The following is a 21,875-nucleotide window of genomic DNA, read 5'->3' as shown; positions in this document are numbered from 1 at the left end:
CTGGCCCCATCCCCGCCTCTTCGACCTGTTTGTTTCCTCTCCACCTATCCTCTCCTCTATCCCTCTTCTATCCGCCTCCCACTCTCTCCCTATTTATTTCAAAACCCCCTTCCCCTCCCCCTTTTCTGATGAAGGGTCTAGGCCCGAAACGTCAGCCTCTCTGCTCCTATGATGCTGCTTGGCCTGCTGTGTTCATCCAGAATTCATTACCATCTTTTTTTGTCAGGGAGGAGTGGTTCAGGTTAATGCAATGAGTCGATCACAGATTGAGTGGGGACATTATGATATTACAACAGTTTATTTTTTCATCTGCAAATCTTAGTTGCAACCCGCATTGTTGTTCCCCCATGAACCACACTCTTAAACTTGCTGCTGTGAATGTTTTTAATCTGAAGCCAACCTCTTTCCGATCTCTGCATTAACCCAGTGGCAGGTGATATATTTCTGATATTATTGCACACTGTCATAGCATAGAGACAACCAGCCACACTAAATCAGTCTTTCTATCTCTGTATTCACATCAGAGTAAAATTGAAACCTTCAAAGACCCTCAACATTAAACCCAATAGTTCCTAACCAAACCAATTTTCAGAATCTGCAAATAATCAATTCTGTATAATGGTTTATAGCTTAAACAAAAGACTTAGCAATTTATTAACAACACAATAACTTTAGAAGAGCAAAATTAAGCAACAATCTAATTGGTCGAAGCTATAAGCTGAAAACCCTTTGTTTTCAGACCCATTCACACAAAAGACAGACAAACAATCACAGTTAAGGAATAAATAAATTAACATAATAAAACTGGCCAGTTTACTTAAGTGGTTTTTACAATGCGTTGTTCCAGAGGCATAAATGATGGTTTCTTGGTTCATTTTTTAAAGATGCCAAATAGGGTTACTTTTTCAGCTTACTCAGATAAAGGCAGTAATACTTATAACTTAGTTTCTATTCTCCGAGCTCCTGAGAGCTGCTCATGGGAGATTAGGCAAGGAGCTTTCAAATCTTCATCCTGTAGCATCAAAAGCCAGGTGCCTTTCTCACAGAAAAAACGGCCAAAACCTCAATTCCAATTCTGACCACTCCCTGTCCGACTGACCGTCTCTTTCACAAGGTCCCAATTATCATTCAACATCTACCATCTGCTTGAGCAGCAAGCCTTTTCCAGATTTGCTGGAACCAATTCCCAATTAACAATACGTGTTAATTGCCAAATTTTGTTCTCTGTTTAAGCATAATACATTTCCCCAATGTCAAAGCAGCTGCAGAATTTTTTGATCAGAAATCAATTTACAATTAACTTTCATGCTTGGCTCCAGGAGGAAACAAAAGCTTAGTTGGTCTGTTTTCCTTTTAACTTAAAGTGTTAATCACAGTCAAAAAGCCATCTTTAGCTCACAGTTCCCAGTTCACACGCCAAACTAAAACTGATAAAAGAGTAAAACAAAGTAATGAAAAATAAGTGGGGGCTCTAAGAGAAACTAAATGCTGGATTTGTGCAAGCAGTGCAGCAGCAAACCCAACCCTCAAAATAGTGCTCCTCTTCAACAGTGCTGTAACAGGGCAACCTACAGGGCTGAGATAACAAGGTGTAGAGCTGGATGAACACAGCAGGCCAAGCAGCATCAGAGGAGCAGGAAAGCTGATGTTTCGAGCCTAGACCCTTCTTCAGAAAATGTTCCTACTATCTACTATCAGTCTCCTACTATCAGTACTACAGTTCCTACTATCTCTGAAAATTCTCCAGCAACTGCAGTTCCTACTATGTCTGAAACAACCTACAGGTTTAGTTTTATCCTAAAATTGTTTCCTTCAAAAGTTCAGCTCTCTCTCAACACGAGAGATTAGTAGGATGGTGAAATTCAGCACAACTTAGGGTGCAGAAAATATTTACAAAGATATTGCCAGGGTTGGAGGGTTTGAGCTATAGGGAGAGGCTGAATAAGCTGGGGCTATTATCACTGGGGCATTGAAGGCTGAGGGGTGACCTTATAGAGGTTTATAAAATCATCAGGGGCATGGATAGAGTGAATAGCCAAGGTCATTTTCCCAGGGTAGGAGAGTCCAAAACCAGACGGCATAGGTTTAGGGTGAGAGGAGAAAGATATAAGAGGGACCTAAGGGGCAATGTTTTCACGCAGAGGGTGGTGCATGTATGGAATGAGCTGCCAGAGGAAGTGGTGGACAGATGGGTATATGAATAGGAATGGTTTTAGAGGCCAAATGCTGGCAAATGGGACTAGATTAATTTAAGATATCTGGTCAGCATGGACGAGTTGGAGCAAAGGGTCTGTTTCTGTGCTGTACATCTCTATGAAATCTATAACTATGTATTCCTGGTGAATTCTTGGGTACTGAGGTTGAACTCCTGCTCTCTTCTTTTGGGTTTGTGAATACGGTGGAGGAAGATTTCATATTTGGGTTAGAAGTGATATATTGTGCAAATGTGCCCTCTGGTTTGCTGAAGTCATGTGACCTTTACTTCAAGGTACTCACTGCAGCAATCCATCCTACAGTCCCTGCAATGAAATCAGATTGCCCTGTGAGTTCATAACGTGGTGTCAGGGTGAAGCTGGTATTGAGTGTTGGAGAGTTGTGTTGAAGCACAGCTCCTGAAAGAAGAGCACAGAAATATTCAAAGCTACTGAAAGCTGCTGAAAACTAGTACAAGTCACAGAAAAGGAACACAAAAGCAGGCCACAGCTGAAAGCATGTGCTGAAATTTTCCTTTTCCGGCACTGATCAGGATGAATGGGGATATGAAGGAGAACTGGCAGTATTTCTACTTGTAACGGCACAGTTGTGACAGATTTAATTAACAAACCAGATTAACTACACATTTATTATTTTGTGTGTTATAAAGTGTGTTCTACCCTAAATCTCTCCCATGAACAAAAATAAAAGTGAAAACAGATATTTTGAAAGCTTTGAAAGCAAGCTTGTTAGCCTAAGTAAATGTGATGTATGAATGGTACATGTTCAATATTAGGTCCTCATGTGGAAAAGAATGCATTGCTCAATATGTGACTGCATTAACATGGCTCCCAGAATCTTGTGCATTTGCACAACTGAAAAACATTCTAATTAAATACAGGATGGTATGAGGTATAAGACATCCTACAGGGAGAGCATGTCTGCTGAGAGAAACTTACTCTCAGGCAAGTAATCAGCATGTGCAGAAATGCCAAGGTTATAAATCAGAAAATGGAGCATATTCATGGCAGAGACCCACACTTTACGTTATGCTGATAGACATTTCAGACTGAAAGGACAGAAAGACCACAGACAAAAGGCAGGATGCAAATACTGTGGGGGACATCACACAAAGGGAAGGAAGGCATGTCCAGCAGTGTTCTCATTCCAAGAAACAGAGTCATTGCGCAAATGAGGGTACAACTAGAAGGAAGCAGATCAAGCAGATAGAGATGGCCACTGGCGAGATATGAGCTGAAGATTCAGACTAATTAGTCTATATCATACAATAGGTTGGTTCAGTCAGGTTGATAGATAATAAATTATTTTGCCTGTTGAAGTAATGACTACAGAAGGACAACATCAGGTCAACGTAAAGTGTCAGGTAGGCACCATTGCATCACGTAACATAATGACCTTCAGTGACTTGTGCCAGTGGCTCAGCAAAATAAAGTCCTAGACAGTAACCTTGAGGCTATATGATGGTGTTACACTTGTGCTGAGAGAATGGATTACTCCATGAGCCTAGTGCAATGATAAGAATGAAGATCTACAGTTCTTTGTCACAAACGACAGCCAAAAGCCATTCATCTCAGCGAGGGCATGTCTGCAGCTTGGAATGATAACTCTCAATGTTTCAGGGATTTGCAACACATGAAACGATTGACCCTGAAATACATCTCAGAGGAGTAAGGCAATGCGTTTATTGCTTTAGAATGTCTTCCTGGAGAATATCATCTTTCTAACTACATTGTGAACACGGTTCAGGAGACACAGATGTTTGCCCACGTTGCTTCGCATTTCCACAGCTGCAGATTATATCAATGCAGACAGCATGAGATGGTTAATGGTGTAACTTCTGTGTGACACGGTGTCGAATGTCTTCCAAAAGTCCAATTTTGCTCCAATCGTACAATGTCTATTGTACTACATTGATGGCTTGTTCCTGGTTTGTACCTGGCTTATCTTATCCCTGAATTCCTTTGTTGCTTTCTGCCCATTTTATCACTGTTTTGTTCTAAGTATTCCATGTTAGATCTCTTCTCAAATCATTGAAATTCACTTTACCTATTTGCACACTTGTACCTTTGATGTTTTCTGCTCTCTTTCCATCAGTTGGATTACGAAATGGGCACTGCTAGCATCACACTCCATTTGCCCTATTTCATTTTCTAGAACACTTTCTTTCTTTCTTAGGATGAAGACATATTGATGGAGAAAGTTCACTGAAGCAGAAATGCCTCTTTCCTCTCCCTGCCACAATTTTTTCATTGAAATGTCCTACTATAACTTTATTTTTGTCAAGCAATTTTGAAATTTGCCAAACAATTGTTATCTATTTTTTTCTCCCTGTTTGGGACCCTGAATATAAAACCCAAAACAATGTAATTCCTCTCCCTCTGTTCTGTTCTCCAACTTGTGATAAATTGATTCAGACCCAGAACAATCTAATAAATCACTTCTATTCACAAATGTAACATTATTCTTAATCAATATTGTCATGTCACCTCCACTTTTCCCTACTTCATCATTCCCATAAATGCTAGGAGTATTCAACAGGTCAGTCAGTGTCTGTGAGTACATTTAGAACGTTAATGATTCTATTTGATGATCTATAATCAGAGTTTAGGACTGAGCACACATCTTCAGGAAGAGGTGGAGGTTCCTTCAAGCCTTCCAGATGGGGTTGGGAAGGGCAGAGAGATTGGGTATTCCCGGTAAATGGGAGACAATTAGGTTTAGGAACTGTTGAACTGGCAGAAGGCATCAGGCAAGTCACAGGTATAGGTGGGCAGAGACTACACAGGGAAGGAATAACCGGAGTTGAGATAGTGAGAAATTAGTTGTGAGCAGAGCAAGGTCACGATGAAGTGATAGGTTTGACAAGATAGTCCTGTTTTGATTTTAGGAAGAATGTAGAAGAGAGTTTTAACAGATGATAGCTTTGGAGGCATTGGAATGAAGACCTCCAGAGAACCTGAGGCCAGTAACAGCTTTGGAAATGATAGCTTGACATTTGTTGGTAGTATCATGGTAGGGGTAGGTGTTGAGAGTGGGGGCTCAGCCCCTACAAGATAGAGAACAGTTTGTCAAACATGTACAGTTCCACCTTGAAATATTAGGTTTGGCCCTTACAGACAGGAATTGCAAGTGAGTGAGATTGAGGGAAGCAGAAAAACTGAGCTGGCTAATCTTATGACGACAGATCCCAATGAACAGATCTGAAGAGGCCAGAGGGAGAGATCCAGGTAGACTTCTGAAGACAGGAACGAGTATTCATTGTGTGGAGGGGTACCTCCTAGCCATCACAGGGAGTTGCAAAGATAAAAGCAACAGAAGACCAGGTCCGAACGTTGCTGGATTTGAAATTCAGTGAGATGGGAGTGCAAGGAAGTGAAGCCCTGACTGTTGTTGAGGACTAATGTTGTAGTGGGAGGCAGAGGAAGGTCAGAGGAAAAAGTAAAAACACTGCAGCAAATGAGATTGAAGGAAGGAATGGGATCAGAGGAAAGTGGGATTTGAAGGGGAAGAATTGGTATCTAAGCATTTTTGAAACTTAAGATTCTTGCAACATGAAATTGGAAGAAAAACATTTTTTTTGCTAAAGCATCAAATGAGATGAAGGATAAAATGGAACTGCAGAGAAGGACAGCTTTGAAATTGAATGAATTGGTTTTCCAGAAAAGAGATCAGGACTGTGCATGTGTCAGCAAAAGGCATCGGGATGTGGCGAGTACAGTGTTTCGAGAATGCTGAATATCTTGGGAATGTCTGTAACCGCAGATTGATCTGAAACACAAAGGGTGGAATTTCATTAAGAATCACAAGGAAAAGGGAAACAGAAAGCATTGAAGATTAACGTGATAGAATGAGCAAGTGGAAATCTGGTCAGAAAAAATGAAATTTCTTCAAGGTTGGTATTCCTGGAAGTGGATTAATATAAAAGTAAAATACTGTGGACGTTGGAAATCTGAAACAAAAACAAAATGCTGGAAATACTTTGATGTTTACATATTTCTGATAAGAAAGAAACATAATAAATTTTTGTGGTCGATGCCCTGATTATTTGGTAACCAGGAATATTTAGATTATGTTCCAGATCTTGTTTGAGACATGTCTGTATTAATGCAGCCATATCATAATCCTGTGCAACAATTGTGTCTGCAGGTCAACAATCTTATTAGTGACGCGGAGGCAGTTTTACACCTCCTTTAACACTTCTGCTATTTTCTTCAATCTGGTCCCTGCAATTTCTGGGAAATTTCACGTTTTACTGCTGTTTATATCTCTGTCTGCTGCTCACATTTCTGTTCCTACCTGCTTCTTTTTGGTTCCTCTCTCCGTGCTTAAACCCTCTCCAACAGCAGTAGTTAGTCTCTCAGCGGCAATGTGGCTGCGTGTGTTTCCTCCAGGTGCTCCGGTTTCATCTCATAGTCCAAAATTGTGCAGGTTAGGTGAATTGGCCATGGGAAATGCAAGGTTACAGGGTTAGGGTAGAGGGGTAGGTCTGGGTAGGATGCTCTTTGGAGGGTTGGTGTGGACTGGATGTGCCAAATAGCCTGCTTCCACACCTTAGGGATTCTATGATTCTATGTATGGCATCCTTTACCTTGGCACAACTGAGCCAATATTTCATTCAACTATTAAGTATGCAGTTACAGGAGCCCTTGTCTGTGCCCCTAGCTATCCAAATCACCCATGATTATACTGCAACGCTACATGATTTTTTTTCCCCTCTGTGGCACGTGTGGGCGGGATGTTGGAATAATGTCACTGGATGAGTCATCTTGAGGCCCAGATTTAATGGTGCTCTATCAAACCATCTTTCATGGGCCAAGAGACTTGGTAAGCAGAGGGAGAGGGCTGGCTGTAAAATAATGGTTATCCTCAGTACTACATGGCGATAGAGGCCAGCCTATGTGTCAGTTACTGTGCATGAGAAAGCCTCATTGCTTACCAGTTATAATGTGTGGCCAGTGTTTGGCATGGACTGTACAGGGACAAAGGGGCTAGGTGTCTCTTGATACATCAGTAAGTCTTCACTTTGTCAGACAAGGCAAGGAGACTGTAAATGCCGGCCAGAGGAACTAAGCCCAGAGCAGGAAAGGCTGAGCTGAGAGCTATCATGACTTTTAGCAGGAGGCCTTGGAGGTCACTGATGTACAGGAGTTCCAGATTGTAAGGTTTGAACTCACTAGTCAGCAGAGTGAGAAACCTTCCAAACTGGTGTCAATACATCAGCACCAAAATAAGATCATAAGACATAGGAGCAGTAGTCAGCTTTTCAGTCCTTTGGAATTCAGCTCTTTTGTCTATGTTTGAACCAAGGCTGTAATGAGGTCAGGAGCTGAGTGGTCCTGGTGGAACCCAAACTGGGCGTCACTGAGCAGGTTATTGCTGAGCAGGTGCTGCTTGTTAGCACTGTTGATGACAATTTCCATCGCTTACTGATGATTGAGAGTAGACCGATGGGGCAGTAATTGTCTCGATTACACGTCCAGTGACATGATCACTATGAGCAGTACCCCCACATCAGTTGCTTATTGAGAACAACCGGCTACCTGACGACAGTATCAAATGTAAGTGTGTGTGAAGGGCATGTGTCCTGAAATGGTGGCACAGTAGCTCAGTGGTTAGCACTGTGCCTCACGGTGCCAGGACCTGGGTTCGGTTCCATCTTCGGGTGACTGTCTGCTTGCACATTCCCCCTGTGTCTGCATGGGTTTCCACTGGGTGCTCTGGTTTCCTCCCACAGTGCAAAGATGTGCGGGTTAGGTGGATTGGCCATGGGGAAATTGCCACACAGTGTCCAGGGATATGCAGGCTAGCTGGATTAGCCTTAGGAAATGCAGATTTATAGGGAGGCTCTTCGGAGGGTCGGTGTGCACTGGATGGTCCAAATGGTCTGCTTCCATCCTGTAAGGATTCTAAGAGGCATAAAAGCGTGCCGGTCATCAGTTGATTCAAATCTAGGTGGGGCAGGCTACAAAAGACCCGCAGCCTTCACTCCCTCATGACACTTTGCATCGGTTAACACCCACCCATTCTGTCTACAGAGCTCTTTTTTTGAGCCCCTGTCACTGCCCATCCCTATTCGCAAAGCTCTGTTGCCACAGACAACGAGTGGCCCAGAGTTTAGTGAAGCCTCCCTGCACAGGCCTCCTGGTGTGGATGTATCCTGAGGGATAGCAACATAGGACCCTCATGCTTGGCCATCATTCATTGAGATCATGGCTGATTTGATATTCCTCAACTCCACTTTCCTGCCTTTTCCCTATAACCCTTGATTCCCCTCCTGATTAAAAATCCATCTATTTTGGCCTTTAATATATTTATCAACCAAACCTTGACAGCTCCCTGCAGTAAAAAATTCTGCAGGTTCAGTACCCTCAGAATAAAGAAATTCCTCTTCATCATTGTCTTAAATGTGTGACCCCTTATTCTCAGACTGTCCCCTCTGGTCCTAGACTCTCCCACAGGGGCAACTACCTTTCCACATCTGCCCTGTCAAGTCTCCTAAGAATCCTGTATATTTCAAAAAAGGTCACCTCTCATTCTTCTAAACTCCAATGAGAAGAGACCCAACCTACTTAATTTCTCCTCATAAGACAACTGTGTATATCCTCCACATCTGGGATCAACTTAGTAGATCTTCTCTGGATGGCCTCCAATGCCACTTACATCCTCAGATAAGGGGCCCAAAACTGTTCACCATATTCTAGCTGTGGGTCTAGTGCCTTACAGTTTTATCAAGACTTTGCAACTTCTATACTCCATCTCCTGTGAAATAAAAGATAACATTCCTTTGTCTTACCTGCTGAACTTGGATGTTAGCTTTTTGTCATTTATGCACAAAGACTCCCAAATCCCTCTGTGTTGCTGCTTTCTGCAGTCATTTTCCATGTAAATACCAAACAGCTCTTCTTTTCTTCCTGCTAAAGTGCCTAACCTCACATTTTTCCACATTATACGCCATCTGCCAAATTTATGCCCATTTGCTTAACTTTTCTATATCCCTCTGTCGTCAATTCACTTCACTTGATATCAAGAAACAATTGGAGGCACTGAATACTGCAAAGGCTATGGGCCTTGACAAAATTCCAGTAACGGTACTGAAGGCTTATGCACCACAATTTGCCGAATCCCTAGCCAAGATCTGCCAGTGCAGTTACAACACTGGCATCTACACAACAATATGGAAAATTGTCCATGTATGTCCTGTAAACAAAAGGCAGGACAAGTCCAACCCAGCCAATTACCACCCCATAAATCCCATGGGAAATACAGGGTTACAGGGATAGGATAGTGGGATGGGTCTGGGTGGGATGCTCTTCGGAGAGTTGGTGTGGACTTGTTGGGCTGGATGGCCTGTTTCCACACTGTATGGATTCTAACGATACTCTCAATCATCAGTAAAGTGATGGAAGGTGTCATCAACAGTGCTATCAAGCAGCACCTGCTCAGCAATAACCTGCTCAGTGACGCCCACTTTGATTCTGCCAGGGCCACTCAGCTCCTGACCTCATTACAGTCTTGGTTCAAACCTGGACAGAAGAGCTAAATTCCAGAGGTGAGGTGAGAGTGACAGCCTTTCACATCAAGGCTGCATTCGACTGAATCAAGGACCCCTAGAAAAATTGGAATCAGTGTGAATCAGTGGTAAAACTCTCCACTAGTTGGAGTCATATTTTGCACAAAGAAAAATGATTGCGGGTGTGGTGGTCAGTCATCTCAGCTCCAGGGCATCTCTGCAGGAGTTCCTCAGGGTCGTGTCTTAGGCCCAACCATCTTCAGCTGTTTCATCAATGACCTTCGCTTCATCATAAGGTCAGAAGTGGGAATGTTTGCTGATGATTGCACAATGTTCAGCACCATTCACGACTCTTCTGATACTGGAACAGTCCAAGTTCAAATGCATTTGACAGTTCTTCTCCCCTTCGTGATCTAACGTGGTGCAAGGCACAGCAGATGATGAAAATGCTGGACACCCTCAGGGTGACGTATTGCAAAGTTTCATTAGACCAGCCAAAGCATCCAAAGTGTGTTTTAAGCAGTCCTGTGGTCAACTATCTCTTGTTGAGTGGAGTTCAGCGTTATAGTTCTTGTGGGGATGATGCACTGCCATCAAGAGCCATGAATGAGTCCTTGCCACCTCGTGTCTAACCTTGTTTTTGGACAGAGATCTCGAGTCACCAAGGAATTCCTTAAGATGTGCGAGTTACAAGAACTTCCTATAAACAAGCACACACTCTCATAAGTCTTTTCTAGCTCTCTAGCCCTGTATTTGAATTTTGAGGAGATAAACCCCCTTTCAATTTACAAACTCCCAAGGAGTTTGTGAGTACAGTCAATAACTCCCTACATTTGACTATTGTTGACTATTGGGAATGCATGACACATCAATGGGCCTCACAAAGGACTAACCCTTCTCCCCCACTTCCACTGTAGTCTCCTCCTAAATTACTCTGATCTCCAGTGAACTAACAGTTTCTTAGCAGCAATGTGGTTGACATGAGTGCAGTGACCCTGCAGCTGGAACCCATTCACCTCCAGCCCTCCTCATCATCATTGAGCTTCCCTCACATTGCCCTTAAGCCTTCCCACAATCATCCTGGAGCATCTAGCCATCATCCTTGACTCAGAATGTCGACCCTCAACCCTCCCACCCTCATCACTGACCTTTCGGCTGTCACCTTCCATCAGGCTTTACCTGCTTTTACTTTCTCTCAAGACTCCATTGGGCAACTATTGTTCTCCCCTATGTCAGACTTACCTTGCTTCAAGTGCAATATCCCTTCCCTGAATGCCAAGTGTGGTACAGCTATCTCCCTTGGGCACATAGGATGGGGCCAATGCTACCATTGAGCATGCTCTGTAGGCCAGAAACAGGCTTTCTTTAGACGCCTCCTTCTTTAGACCCCCATACATGCCAGGTCCTTGCTGTACTGCTTTTGGAGGACGCAACCACTCGGATCTCCTTATTGCCAGCCTAACCATCATGTTCTTTGAGAACCCATTGACCAAAACCGCCATCTCGGCAGCCCAACATTTTACCTGTGCGCCATTTCTTGCCCATGAACACGCCAACAAAGCTTATTATCCTGTTGCTAATGAACCATGAGCTCCAGGAGTGGTGAGAAGAAGGAACCTCACCTCAGATTCAAAGATTGAACAACATTGTCTGGAGCACCTCTCCCATTTAAACTGTCGGGAAATAGGAGGCACATGTTTCCTGTGTAACACTGACTTAATCTTAATCTGGCACGCTTCCCAATTAATGAGTATTCAGAGAATGCAAATTAAGGAACAAATGGTTTCCCCACACCACTTGCAAAAACACTTGTCAGACCTCAGCAAGGGTACAACGTACAGGTGTGGACTCCACATTATAGGAAAGGTGAGAATGCATTGGGGACCGGGCAGAAGCGACTTACAAGAATGGTTCTAGTAATGAGAAATTGCAACCATGAGGATAAATTGAAGAAGTTGGAACTGTTCTCCTTGAAGAGAAGAAGGCTGAGAGTTTTCAGAATCATGGCGGGCTGGACAGAGTAGATAGGGAAAAGCTGTTCCCGTTTGCAAAACGAAAAAAGAAGGAAGACAGAGCATAGTTTTCCTCTCCCCACTCTTGCCGAATGAGCAATTTGGGACATCAGATGAGCAAAAGAGAAAATATTTGCAAGGGTGTTACCACTGCTGGAGTTAGTTTTCCAGAAATTGGCTTTCCTGGAAAATTCAGTGGAGTGAAATGTTATCAATCTGCTGACATGCAGGGAAATGTAGTGCTCTGTTAGTCAAACTCTAACCTCCCCTCCTCACCCCAGTCAGCTCCTGCATTGTGCTGTGGTTGGCAAGAAGCCATCCTGCAGAGGATAATAAATATGAAAAACCACTGCTAGAAATGGATCTCACAGCAGCACCGAGGGTAATTAGAAATAATCCTATCTCTGCTTCACAAATATCATTGAGAAGAGGAAGGGAATAAAAAGCAAAAAGCTCTTGCAGAAGAAGGAATGACTTTGCAGCGTAACAGATCCTGCAGCTCAGAAGGCACACAAGATAAACCACGTCAATTGTGTCAGGGGATGGGTGAACTGATTCATGCCTGAATTGGATGCGCCATGTACTCCCTGCCTTTGCTATTGCCCTTCCTTATAGTCTGAGATTCCGTGGCCAGCACCATTCCCGTTCATTCTACATCTTTGGGAATTCCTCCCCCAAGCTCAAACCATGGCTGCAGATTCCATGTTCACTCCACCACTTCAGTTTTATCATGTTCCAGCTACTCCATGGCTCAGCCACGTTCATCCATCTGTAATCCATGCCTTGAAGATTTCATCTCCGGCTGAAGACATTTCCAAGAACATTGCTTGGCCCCAGATAAAGTGTAAACCACTTCTGTTTTTCTCATGGAATTGTGGACGTGTGGAACGGACTGCCAACAAAATTAGTTGTGGCAGAGTCTAACCATGTACTAACCATTAGAATACCGTGGCTACAAGAGTGAGTCAGTGACTGGGAATGTTGTGCAAAATAACTCACCTTCTGGCTCCCCAATGCCGATAGCCAAACACAAAACACAAGTCAGCTATGTGTGGTGGAATACTCTTTACTTGCCTGGATGGGTGCGTCTTGATCAACACACCAAGAATCTTGACACCAGCTCATGATTGGCGTCACATCCACCACCTTCAATATTCATTCCCTTCACCATCAACATGCAGAGGTGGCAGTGTGTACTGTCTACAATATGCCCTGCAGAAACTCACCAAAGACCCTGCGGCAGGACTTCCAGAAGACAAGGACAACAGACTCATGGCAGCATGACCATTGTGGGTCAACTTACAGCACGTGAACTGCAGCTCACGACCACCTTTTCCATGGCAATTAGGGATGGGCAAATAAATGTTGGCCTAACCAGTGACCCCTATATCCCATGCATGAACTAAAAAAAATGCAACTCTTAAGATTGCATGTAGCCTCCCCAGTAGCCAGGTTCAAGAATGTCTCCAAAGATGGCGCAGGAAAGTCCTTTTGGGGGATAGTGAACAGCCTGAGAGTGTGGTCCACATTGGTATAAAAGAGATAGGTAGAAAAAGGGATATGGGCCTAAGAGTAGAGTTTGGATGGCTGAGAAAGTGATTTAAAAGCAGGATGTCTAAGGCAATGTTGTCAGGATTAGTCCCAGTATGCCACACGCTGTGAGTTATAGAAATCAGAAAGTTGTGTGAATAAACACAGGCTGGTGGAATGGTGTTGGAGGGAGGCCATTAAATTTCTCGGGTATTTGGACTGGTTCTGGGATAGATGAGACCTGCACAAGCAGAACTGCTTACATACCACTAGGACAATTATCCTCATGGAGTATTTTTCTAGTACTGTCAGAGCGGGTTTAAATTAGTTCAACAGGGACAATCGGAATCTAAGAGGAAATTTAGACAGAAGAGGAGCTAAGCTGGGTGTAGGAGGTAGAAAAGTTGTGAAGGAAAGTGGAAATAATGTGACAACAATTGACAATATCAACTAGAGTCAAAACATGGAATGATGCTTAAAAAGACAGAATTACAGGTGCACTACCTGAACGCACATGGCATTTACAACAAGACAGGTGAGCTTATGTAAAAGGGTGTGATATAATTATCATTGGCTGCATGGTGACCAAGGCTGGGAACTAATGTTCGAGGATATTCAACATTTAAGAAAGACAGGCATAAAAGGAATAGAAGCTGGGGTAATGCTAATTTTTTTAATTCATTTGTGAAATGTGGGCATCACTGGCTGGCCAGCATTTCTTGCCCATCCCTAATTGCCCTTGAGAAGGTGGTGGTGAGCTGCCTTCTTGAACCGCTGCAGTCCATCTGCTGTGGGTTGACCTACAATACCATTAGGGAGGGAATTCCAGGATTTTGACCCAGCGACAATGAAGGAACGGCAATATATTTCCAAGTCAGGATGGTGAGTGGCTTGGAGGGAAATTTGGAGGTGGTGGTGTTCCCATATGTCTGCTGCCCTTGTCCTTCAAGATGGAAGTGATCTTGGATTTGGAAGGTGCTGTCTGAGGATCTTTGGTGAATTTCTGCAGTGCATCTTGTAGATGGTACACACTGCTGCTACTGAGTGTCGGTGGCGGAGGGAGTGGATGTTTGTTGATGTAGTGCCAATCAAGCGGGCTGCTTTGTCTTAGATGGTGCTGAGTTTGTTAAGTATTGTTGGGGCTCATCCAGGCAAGTGAGGAGCATTCCATCACACTCCTGACTTGTGCCTTGTAGTTGGTGGACAGGCTTTGAGGCACCAGGAGGCGAGTTACTCACCAGAGTATTCCTAGCTTCTGACCTGCTCTTTTAGTCCCTTAGGTCCCTTTTATATCTTTCCCCTTAAACCTATGCCCTCCAAATTCGGACTCCCCACCCTGGGGAAAAGACCTTGCCTATTTAGCCTATCCATGTCCCTCATGATTTCATAAACCTCTATAAGGTCACCCTTCAACCTCTGACACTCCAGGGAGAATGGCCCCAGCCTATTTAGCCTCTCCCTATAGCTCAAACCCTCCAACCGTGGCAACATCCTCATAAATCTTTTCTGAACCCTTTCTAGTTTCACAACATTTAGAAGGCATCAGGCTGGGTACAGAGGGATATATCCCTGGTTTAGAGGGATATGGGCCAAATGCTGACACATGGGGCTAGATTTATATAGGATATTGGTCAGCATGGATGAATTGGACCGAAGGGTCTGTTTCTGTGCTGTATGACTGTATGATGTGGATTATAAACAGCTATAGTCCAAGCACTAATCTAGGTGATACCCCACTATTCACTGTCTGGGAATCATTCATTTATACATGCTCTCTGTGTTCTTTCCATTGACCAATCCTCAATTTATGCCAGCACATTACTCCCTATCCCATGTATTTTAATTTTGTTTAGTAATCTCCTGTGTAGAACCTTGCCAAAAAAAACTTCTGAAAATCAAAGTAGACATCAATGTGAACACCAAATGCAATATTTCCACATTTGTAGGTAATGCAACTCCGTGTAGGAATTTTGAGTTGTGAGGATGATACAAAGAGGGGTTTGGACATATTGAATAAATGGGCAAAAACATGACAAATGGAAAATGATGTGAATATCTGTGAGATTATAAACTTTAGTATAGGGACCAAGGTTGCAAAATATTTCATAAATGGCAGGAGATTGGGAATTGATCATCATCCTTGTTTATTTCACTGAAGGCTGACATGTAGCACAGGAAGCCAAATGGTATTTTGACCTTTGAGTCAAGCGGCTTTGTATAGATTGTATAGATTACATGCAATTATATACAATTGTTAGAGATGCATGGCAATACTGGACTTGGAGTATTGTGTACAGTCCTGGTTGCCTTCCCTCAGAAAGGGTATATGTTCAATACTGGGAGTGCAGCAAGGGTGGTAGGATCCAAAGAAAGAGTCCTGTGTGGAGATGTTGAGGTGACCAGATGTGTACTCTCTGGACTTTAGCAGAATGAGAAGTGATCTGCATAGAACGATATAAAATCCTTAAAGGGCTAGGTAGGGTGGATGTAGAAATGATGTTTCCCTGAGATGGGAGGGTCTGGAACTCAGGGGACATGGTCTAAGTATAAGGGCGGAGATCAGGAAGAGTTTCTTCACTCAGAGAAGACGGTGAGTCTTTGGAATTCTCTATCCCAGAGGACTGACAAAGCTCAGTCATTGAGTATGTTCAAGAGAGACCAGTTGCTTTCTAGATACTAATGACATTAAGTGATATAGGAAAATGAAAGGACAGGTTTTGCTGTGCGGGGGGTGGAGGGGGAAGGGCCCGCCATGTCAGATTGTTCCCGCTGGGATCTGAGCGCCTTTGCATACTGCCCTAGGAGGGGGTTGGCTGCGTCATTTACCCTCTTTCTGACATGTGGCTTTTATTCTAGGATCAGAATGATATGAGCCATATATTAGAGTTGGTGTGGTATAGATTTTGTTCTAAGATCCTATTGATGAGAGCTATATGTTAGAATCAGTGTGGTAATGGATTTTAATCTTTGATGAGAATGATATGAGTTATAGGTTAGAGTCAGTGTGGTATAGATTTTATCCTAAGATCGGAATGAAATGAGCTATATGTTAGATTAGTGAGATATAGATTTTATCGTAAGATCAGAATGATATGAGCTATATGTTAATCAGTGGGGCATAGATTCATTCTAAAATATGCTACATGCTCAGAATATCAGAAAAAAAATCCCAGCACAGAGCCCTGGGAAAGAAGCCCTAAACAGCTATCACTGGAAAAGCAAACTCTGCTGTCCTTGTAAGTAGTCTCTTTGATCGCATGGGTTCCCTTTCAGCAATCAATCTGTTCTGCGATACTTGGTGGAGCACCTTCTGAAGGTGCAAGACGCTCACAACAATTAGGTTACCTTCATCCATCAGCTTCAGTGAAGTTGGCCAAACACTAATTTGCCTTTAACACAGATAATGTTCCCTCCCATGTTTTGAGTCAGTGTGAAACGTCCGGTCTGAGGTGGGGGCGGGGGTGGGGGGTGGGAAGTGGTGTTGAGAATTGTCATAAATTAAGAGACAGTGTGGGGTCCGCAGTCATTGCTTAATATCCCTTTAAAGCGGGGAAAGTGCACTGTTAAAAGTAATCGGTTTTGGTTAAGTATGAACCATTTAAATCAGTTGGAACGAGTGTGAATCATTCGCACAATGTAGTTGGAGGGTGTGATAAAACTAGGGCTCGATTTATTCGGGAAGGGTCGCCGGACCCCGAAAATTATCTCTGATTTCTCTCCAAAGATGCTGGCGGACCTGCCGAGCTTTTTCAGCAACTTCGGTTTTTGGCTCGGGTTATTGGGCTGGTTCCGGGGTTGGGGTTGGGGTTGGGGTTGGGGTGGGGAGGGTGGTGCGGTTAGTGGCCAATATGTGAAACACGGGCGAACTTTGCTTCGCTGAATTCACAGCCAATGCCCCTCATGGGTTGGGGACGGGACCAGAAGGCGAAATGGTTGCGGTTCTGGTGGAAGGCTTGATGTTTTTTGTTTGTTTGGTCAGATTAAATTAAGCAGGTCATATGATTGAGTGCTGGTTAAAAAAAAACAGTCCTGAGCGTGAACGCTGAGCTGCAGTCAGGATCGGCTGTACAGAGCGACAAGGACAGTTACAGCCTGTTCCCCCACTCTCTTTAATACACACACACTCACTCACACACTCACACATTCAGCACTGCAGCCAAGAGACCAGACTCCGCAAACCCGCTCTGCCAGCGCTATGGGTTTGACCCCGATGGGCTCCCAGCTCCGCTCACTTTACCTGCTCCCTTTCCTAGGTAAGTCTCTACCTCTTGGATCCGAGCCTCCCCAACCCCCATTCCCCCCGTACCGCGGGACTGGGACGGGACAACAGTCCGGGAAGCGTTAGTTCTTGCCCGTGGTTTTGTGGTCGGCTGAATGTCCGCGGAATCTGTGTGTTTCTTGGATGTTATTTTAAACTCAGCGTGGCATCGCTTCCGAGACAGGATCAGTGAGTACATGAGAGGTTCAGAATGGTGTGAGAGCGATATGTTAGTGTTAGTGTGGTATAGATCTTGTGTTAGCATCAGAATGCATCGTCTGACCTGAGATGTCACCTCTTGTGTACGCTAATAAAACCTTTAGTTATCTCTGGGCAGTCACTTGAAAGAAATTCTGGGATTTGCATTTTAATCAATCAAAGCCTGTATCTTCTTTCTAACTGATGAAAGATTTAACAGGAGGGAGTCAGCCAGCCATTTTAAGGTTGTTGAATACGTTTGCATCAGTTGTATGATCTTTTACTTATAAATTCTGTGTCTTGATGCCTCTCTCAGTACAGCTGATGAAGGAGCAGCTCCAAAAGCTAGTGTTTTCAAATAAACCTGTTGGACTATAACCTGGTGACATTATGATTTTTGACCTTGTCCAACCCAGTCCAACACCAGCACCTTCACCTCATAGCATCAGAATGGTATAGGCTATATGTTAGAGTCAGTGTGATGTAGATCTTATTTTAGAAACAGAGACAATAAGGACTGCAAATGTTGGAAGCCAGAGTCTATAGGTGTGAGGCTGGTAAAGCACAGCAGGTCAGGCAGCATCAGGGGAGCAGGAAAGTCAACATTTCAGTCCTGGTGAAGGGTTTCAGCCCGAAACATTGACTTTCCTGCTCCTCTGATGCTGTCTGACCTGCTGTGCTTTTCCAGCCTCACACCTATAGACTTTATTTTGGGAACAGAGTAGTGTGGGCTAAATGTTAGATTCAGTATGATTTAGACCTTGTGTCAGGATCATAATGGTACGGGTTATATGCTAGAGTTAATGTGGTATAGATCTTTAGATAAGAATGGTATAGGCTGTATATTAGAGTTAGTGTAGTATAGATCTTGCATTAGGATCAGAATGGTATAGGCTGTATGTTAGTGTCACTGTGGTATGGATTACGTTAACTCATACTATACTGATCTTAACATAATGTACACTACATATACTCGAACATGTAGCTTAACCATTCTGATCCTAACAAAATATATACTCCACTGACTCTAACACATAGCTCATACTTTACTGATCCTTTGTGTTAGAGTCAGTGTGGTATAGATTTTGTTAGGCTCAGAATATTATGAACTGTTATGTTAGAGTCAGTATGGTATAGATTTTGTTAGGATCAGAATACTGTGAAATATATGTTCGAGTCAGTGTGATGTAAATCCTATGCTAAGGTCAGACTAGCATGGGCTATATGCTTAGAGTCAGTATTCTATAAATACTATTCTAGGGTCAGTATGATTGGGGACAGAGCATATAGATTTATTTGTTAAAGTCAGAATGGCATGGATTACATGTTAGAGAGAGAGCATATGGATCTTATGTTAGGATTAATGGATAGATTTTATTGCCAGTTTAGTGCGTAGATTTTATTGATAGGTCAATGATATGAATTTTCTGGTATGGTCACTTTGTTATGGGTTTGGGTTCAGGGTATATGAATGATCATTGAGGGTGAGTTGGTAGATTTAATGTGTTGTGGTTGGGAAGGGGTTCTGAGTTTGACAGGGACATGGTAAGCATGTATTACATGATTCAGCAGTGTTAAGTATATAGTGTAGCAACGACAGTGTGAGAAAATCCCTGTTCAGAGGGTATGAGTGGACAGTAGAATGTAAATGGTGTAGCAAGGTCTGTGTACCATGAGTTTTATAGATGTGTGAGGCAAGCGTGACAATAAAGTGACTGACAAGTTGTTGGAGCTAAAACTGTTGCTGCAGAACAGAATTGCCATCACACTGTTCAGTGTCAGAATTAGGTGCAAAATAATTGCAGCCTTAGTGGAGGCTGCAGCTCTTGAGATGAAATGAAAGCACAAACTGACAGTCGAACCACACACATTTTAAACAGGTGAATGTTCTTTAGTCTTTGGATAGGAATGGCAATGCATCTAGTGAATGTGTAGCAGGAGGTTTTCTCATGCTAGAGACAATGGCCTTTTGATTCAGAATTTGCTTTTCAAAAGCTCTTCATTATTTCTGAGCAATGATTTCCCCTCCCTTTGCCGTGTTTTCTTACCATGTTGTCCCTTCCACACACCCCCAGCGTGCCCCCTCCCCCCTACTTTGGCTCCCCTTCAGCTGAGCTCTTTCACTGCACGTAGTGAAAGATCAGCCAGGGTTCATCTGCAGACCCTGGGGTCTGTGCTGAAATCCCTCACCTCTCCCATGGCGAATTGAGGGGGAATTTTTCTGCCACACCCCCATCCTGATGTAAATGTTGACATTGGCTGTGGGTTGGGTACAGGCATAAGTTTAGCTGTGATGGCCCTCATGGTGGAAGAGTCAGCCACTTTCTGACATGGCTAGCGTGAGAATGATGGTCTTTTTGTGAACCATCAGAGAAAGACTGGAGCTGAGTGCTTGGAAGGAGAAACAATCAACCTGATTTTATTTTAAAGCATTTATAGATAGATGGAAAAGAAAGCGTATGGCATGCTTGCCGTTATTGTTCGGGGAGTTAACTACAAGAGTCAGGATGTCATATTGCACCTTTATAAGACTTTGATTAGGCCACACTTAGAGTATTGTGTTCAATTCTGGTCGCCACATTACAGGACAGGATGTGGTGGCATTGGAGGGGGTGCAGAAGAGGTTTACCAAGATGTTGCCTGGATTAGAGGGTATGAACTATAAGGAGAGGCTAGAAAAACTCGGGTTATTTTCTCTGGAGCAGCAGAAGCTGAGAGGAGACTTGATAGAAGTCCATAAAATTATGAGATGCACAGATGAGGTTGAGGGTCAGATCTTTTTCCCAGAGTTGAAATGTCTAATACTGGGGGCCATGCTTTTATGGTGAGAGGGGGAAAGTTCAAAGGAGGTGTGAGGGGCAAGTTTTTTACACAGAGTGTGGTAGGAGTCTGGAATGTGCTGCCAGGGATGCTGGAGGAGGCAGATACCCATTTAAGGGACTTTTAGATAAGCACATGAATATGCAAGGAATGGAGGGATATGGACCAAGGGCAGGCAGAAGGGATTAGTTTAATTTGGCATCATGTTTGGCACAACATTGTGGGCTGAAGGGCACATTCCTGTGTAGTACTGTTCTATGTTATATTAATGTTGTTTGTATTTTAACTTAAACTCTGATTCCAGCTTTCAAACTTTATTTATCAAAAATGTAGTTATGGACAAAGAAATATCTCAAGGAAGACAACTTTAAGGTCACATAACCTTCAGAATAACTAGCCAGCAAGCCTTTATTTCCCTTCCCTCCTACTTATAAATGCACTGTCAATTACAAACAAAAGACATGTCTTGCATGGGTAACAATGATTTGCATTTAGTTAGCACCTTTGATGTAGTTAGATGCCCCAAGGTGCTTCAAGAAGAGTCACCAGACCAGATCTGGCAGTGAGCAACTTAAGTGGCTACTACCAACAAGGATCCAAACCTCAGTCAAGAGCTCAGTTTTAAACAAGGTCCTTAAAGGAGGGAAATGAATTGATAAAGAGGGAGAATTCAGAGCTGGAGGCCTGGGTAGCAGAAGGTGCTGCCACCAGTGGTCAAGAGAAGGGATTTGCAGGTGGACATCATTGTGGCATCCCGTTCATTCCTGTGCTAGGCTCCAGTAGGGTTGGGGTCAAGATATTACAAATGCTAATAAAGTGAGCACGGAAATAATCAAAATCTAAAGTGGGTTCGGTTGGAGGGTTATTCTTCGGTTTCTGTTTAGTCCCGTCCTTTAACTAAGTATTCGCAGGGAATGAGGATCAGTATCACGATTGCAATCCCAATTGTCCAACTTGTGTTCCATGTTTGGCTTCTACACTTTAGTTTTATTGGGAATTTATTTTCCCCCTCCATATTTCAGACTTCCAGCATTTCCAGTGTTTTCTTTTTGGGGTTGTTTTTCTTGCGCTTGTTTTAACATAAGCACAGTCATAATGCATTTCAGCTCCGGGTAAAAAGATTATGGGTCATGGTCCACCCCAGAGATTATGGGTCACCCAGAGATTATGGGTGACCCAGACTATGGGTCATGTCCCACTCCAGGGCTTTTTTTTTGTCAAAAGGGCCATCTTTTGGATGAGATAGAGAGCAGGTTTCCCAATATGGCGGCGGCAAAGTCAAGCGACGGGGTTCGGTTGCTCATGGCTCGCGCGGCGGGGTTCGGTTGCTCAT

General features: G+C 43.4%; 1 protein-coding gene across 1 annotated transcript in view; it reads left to right on the top strand.

Moving 5' to 3' along the window:
- Nucleotides 1-17,461: 17,461 nt before the first annotated feature.
- Nucleotides 17,462-21,875, top strand: part of LOC109919318 (ALK tyrosine kinase receptor-like) — a 134,793-nt gene continuing 130,379 nt past the window's right edge. The window contains exon 1 of the mRNA XM_048600463.1: nt 17,462-17,519. Coding sequence (XP_048456420.1) covers nt 17,462-17,519 — 58 coding nt within the window. The remainder of the gene's footprint in view (nt 17,520-21,875) is intronic.

This window comes from Rhincodon typus, chromosome 8, assembly GCF_021869965.1.
Source record: "Rhincodon typus isolate 14 chromosome 8, sRhiTyp1.1, whole genome shotgun sequence".
Lineage (NCBI taxonomy): Eukaryota > Metazoa > Chordata > Chondrichthyes > Orectolobiformes > Rhincodontidae > Rhincodon > Rhincodon typus.
The sequence above is the reverse complement of the archived record's forward strand: the minus strand, read 5'-3'. Positions and strand labels throughout refer to the sequence as shown.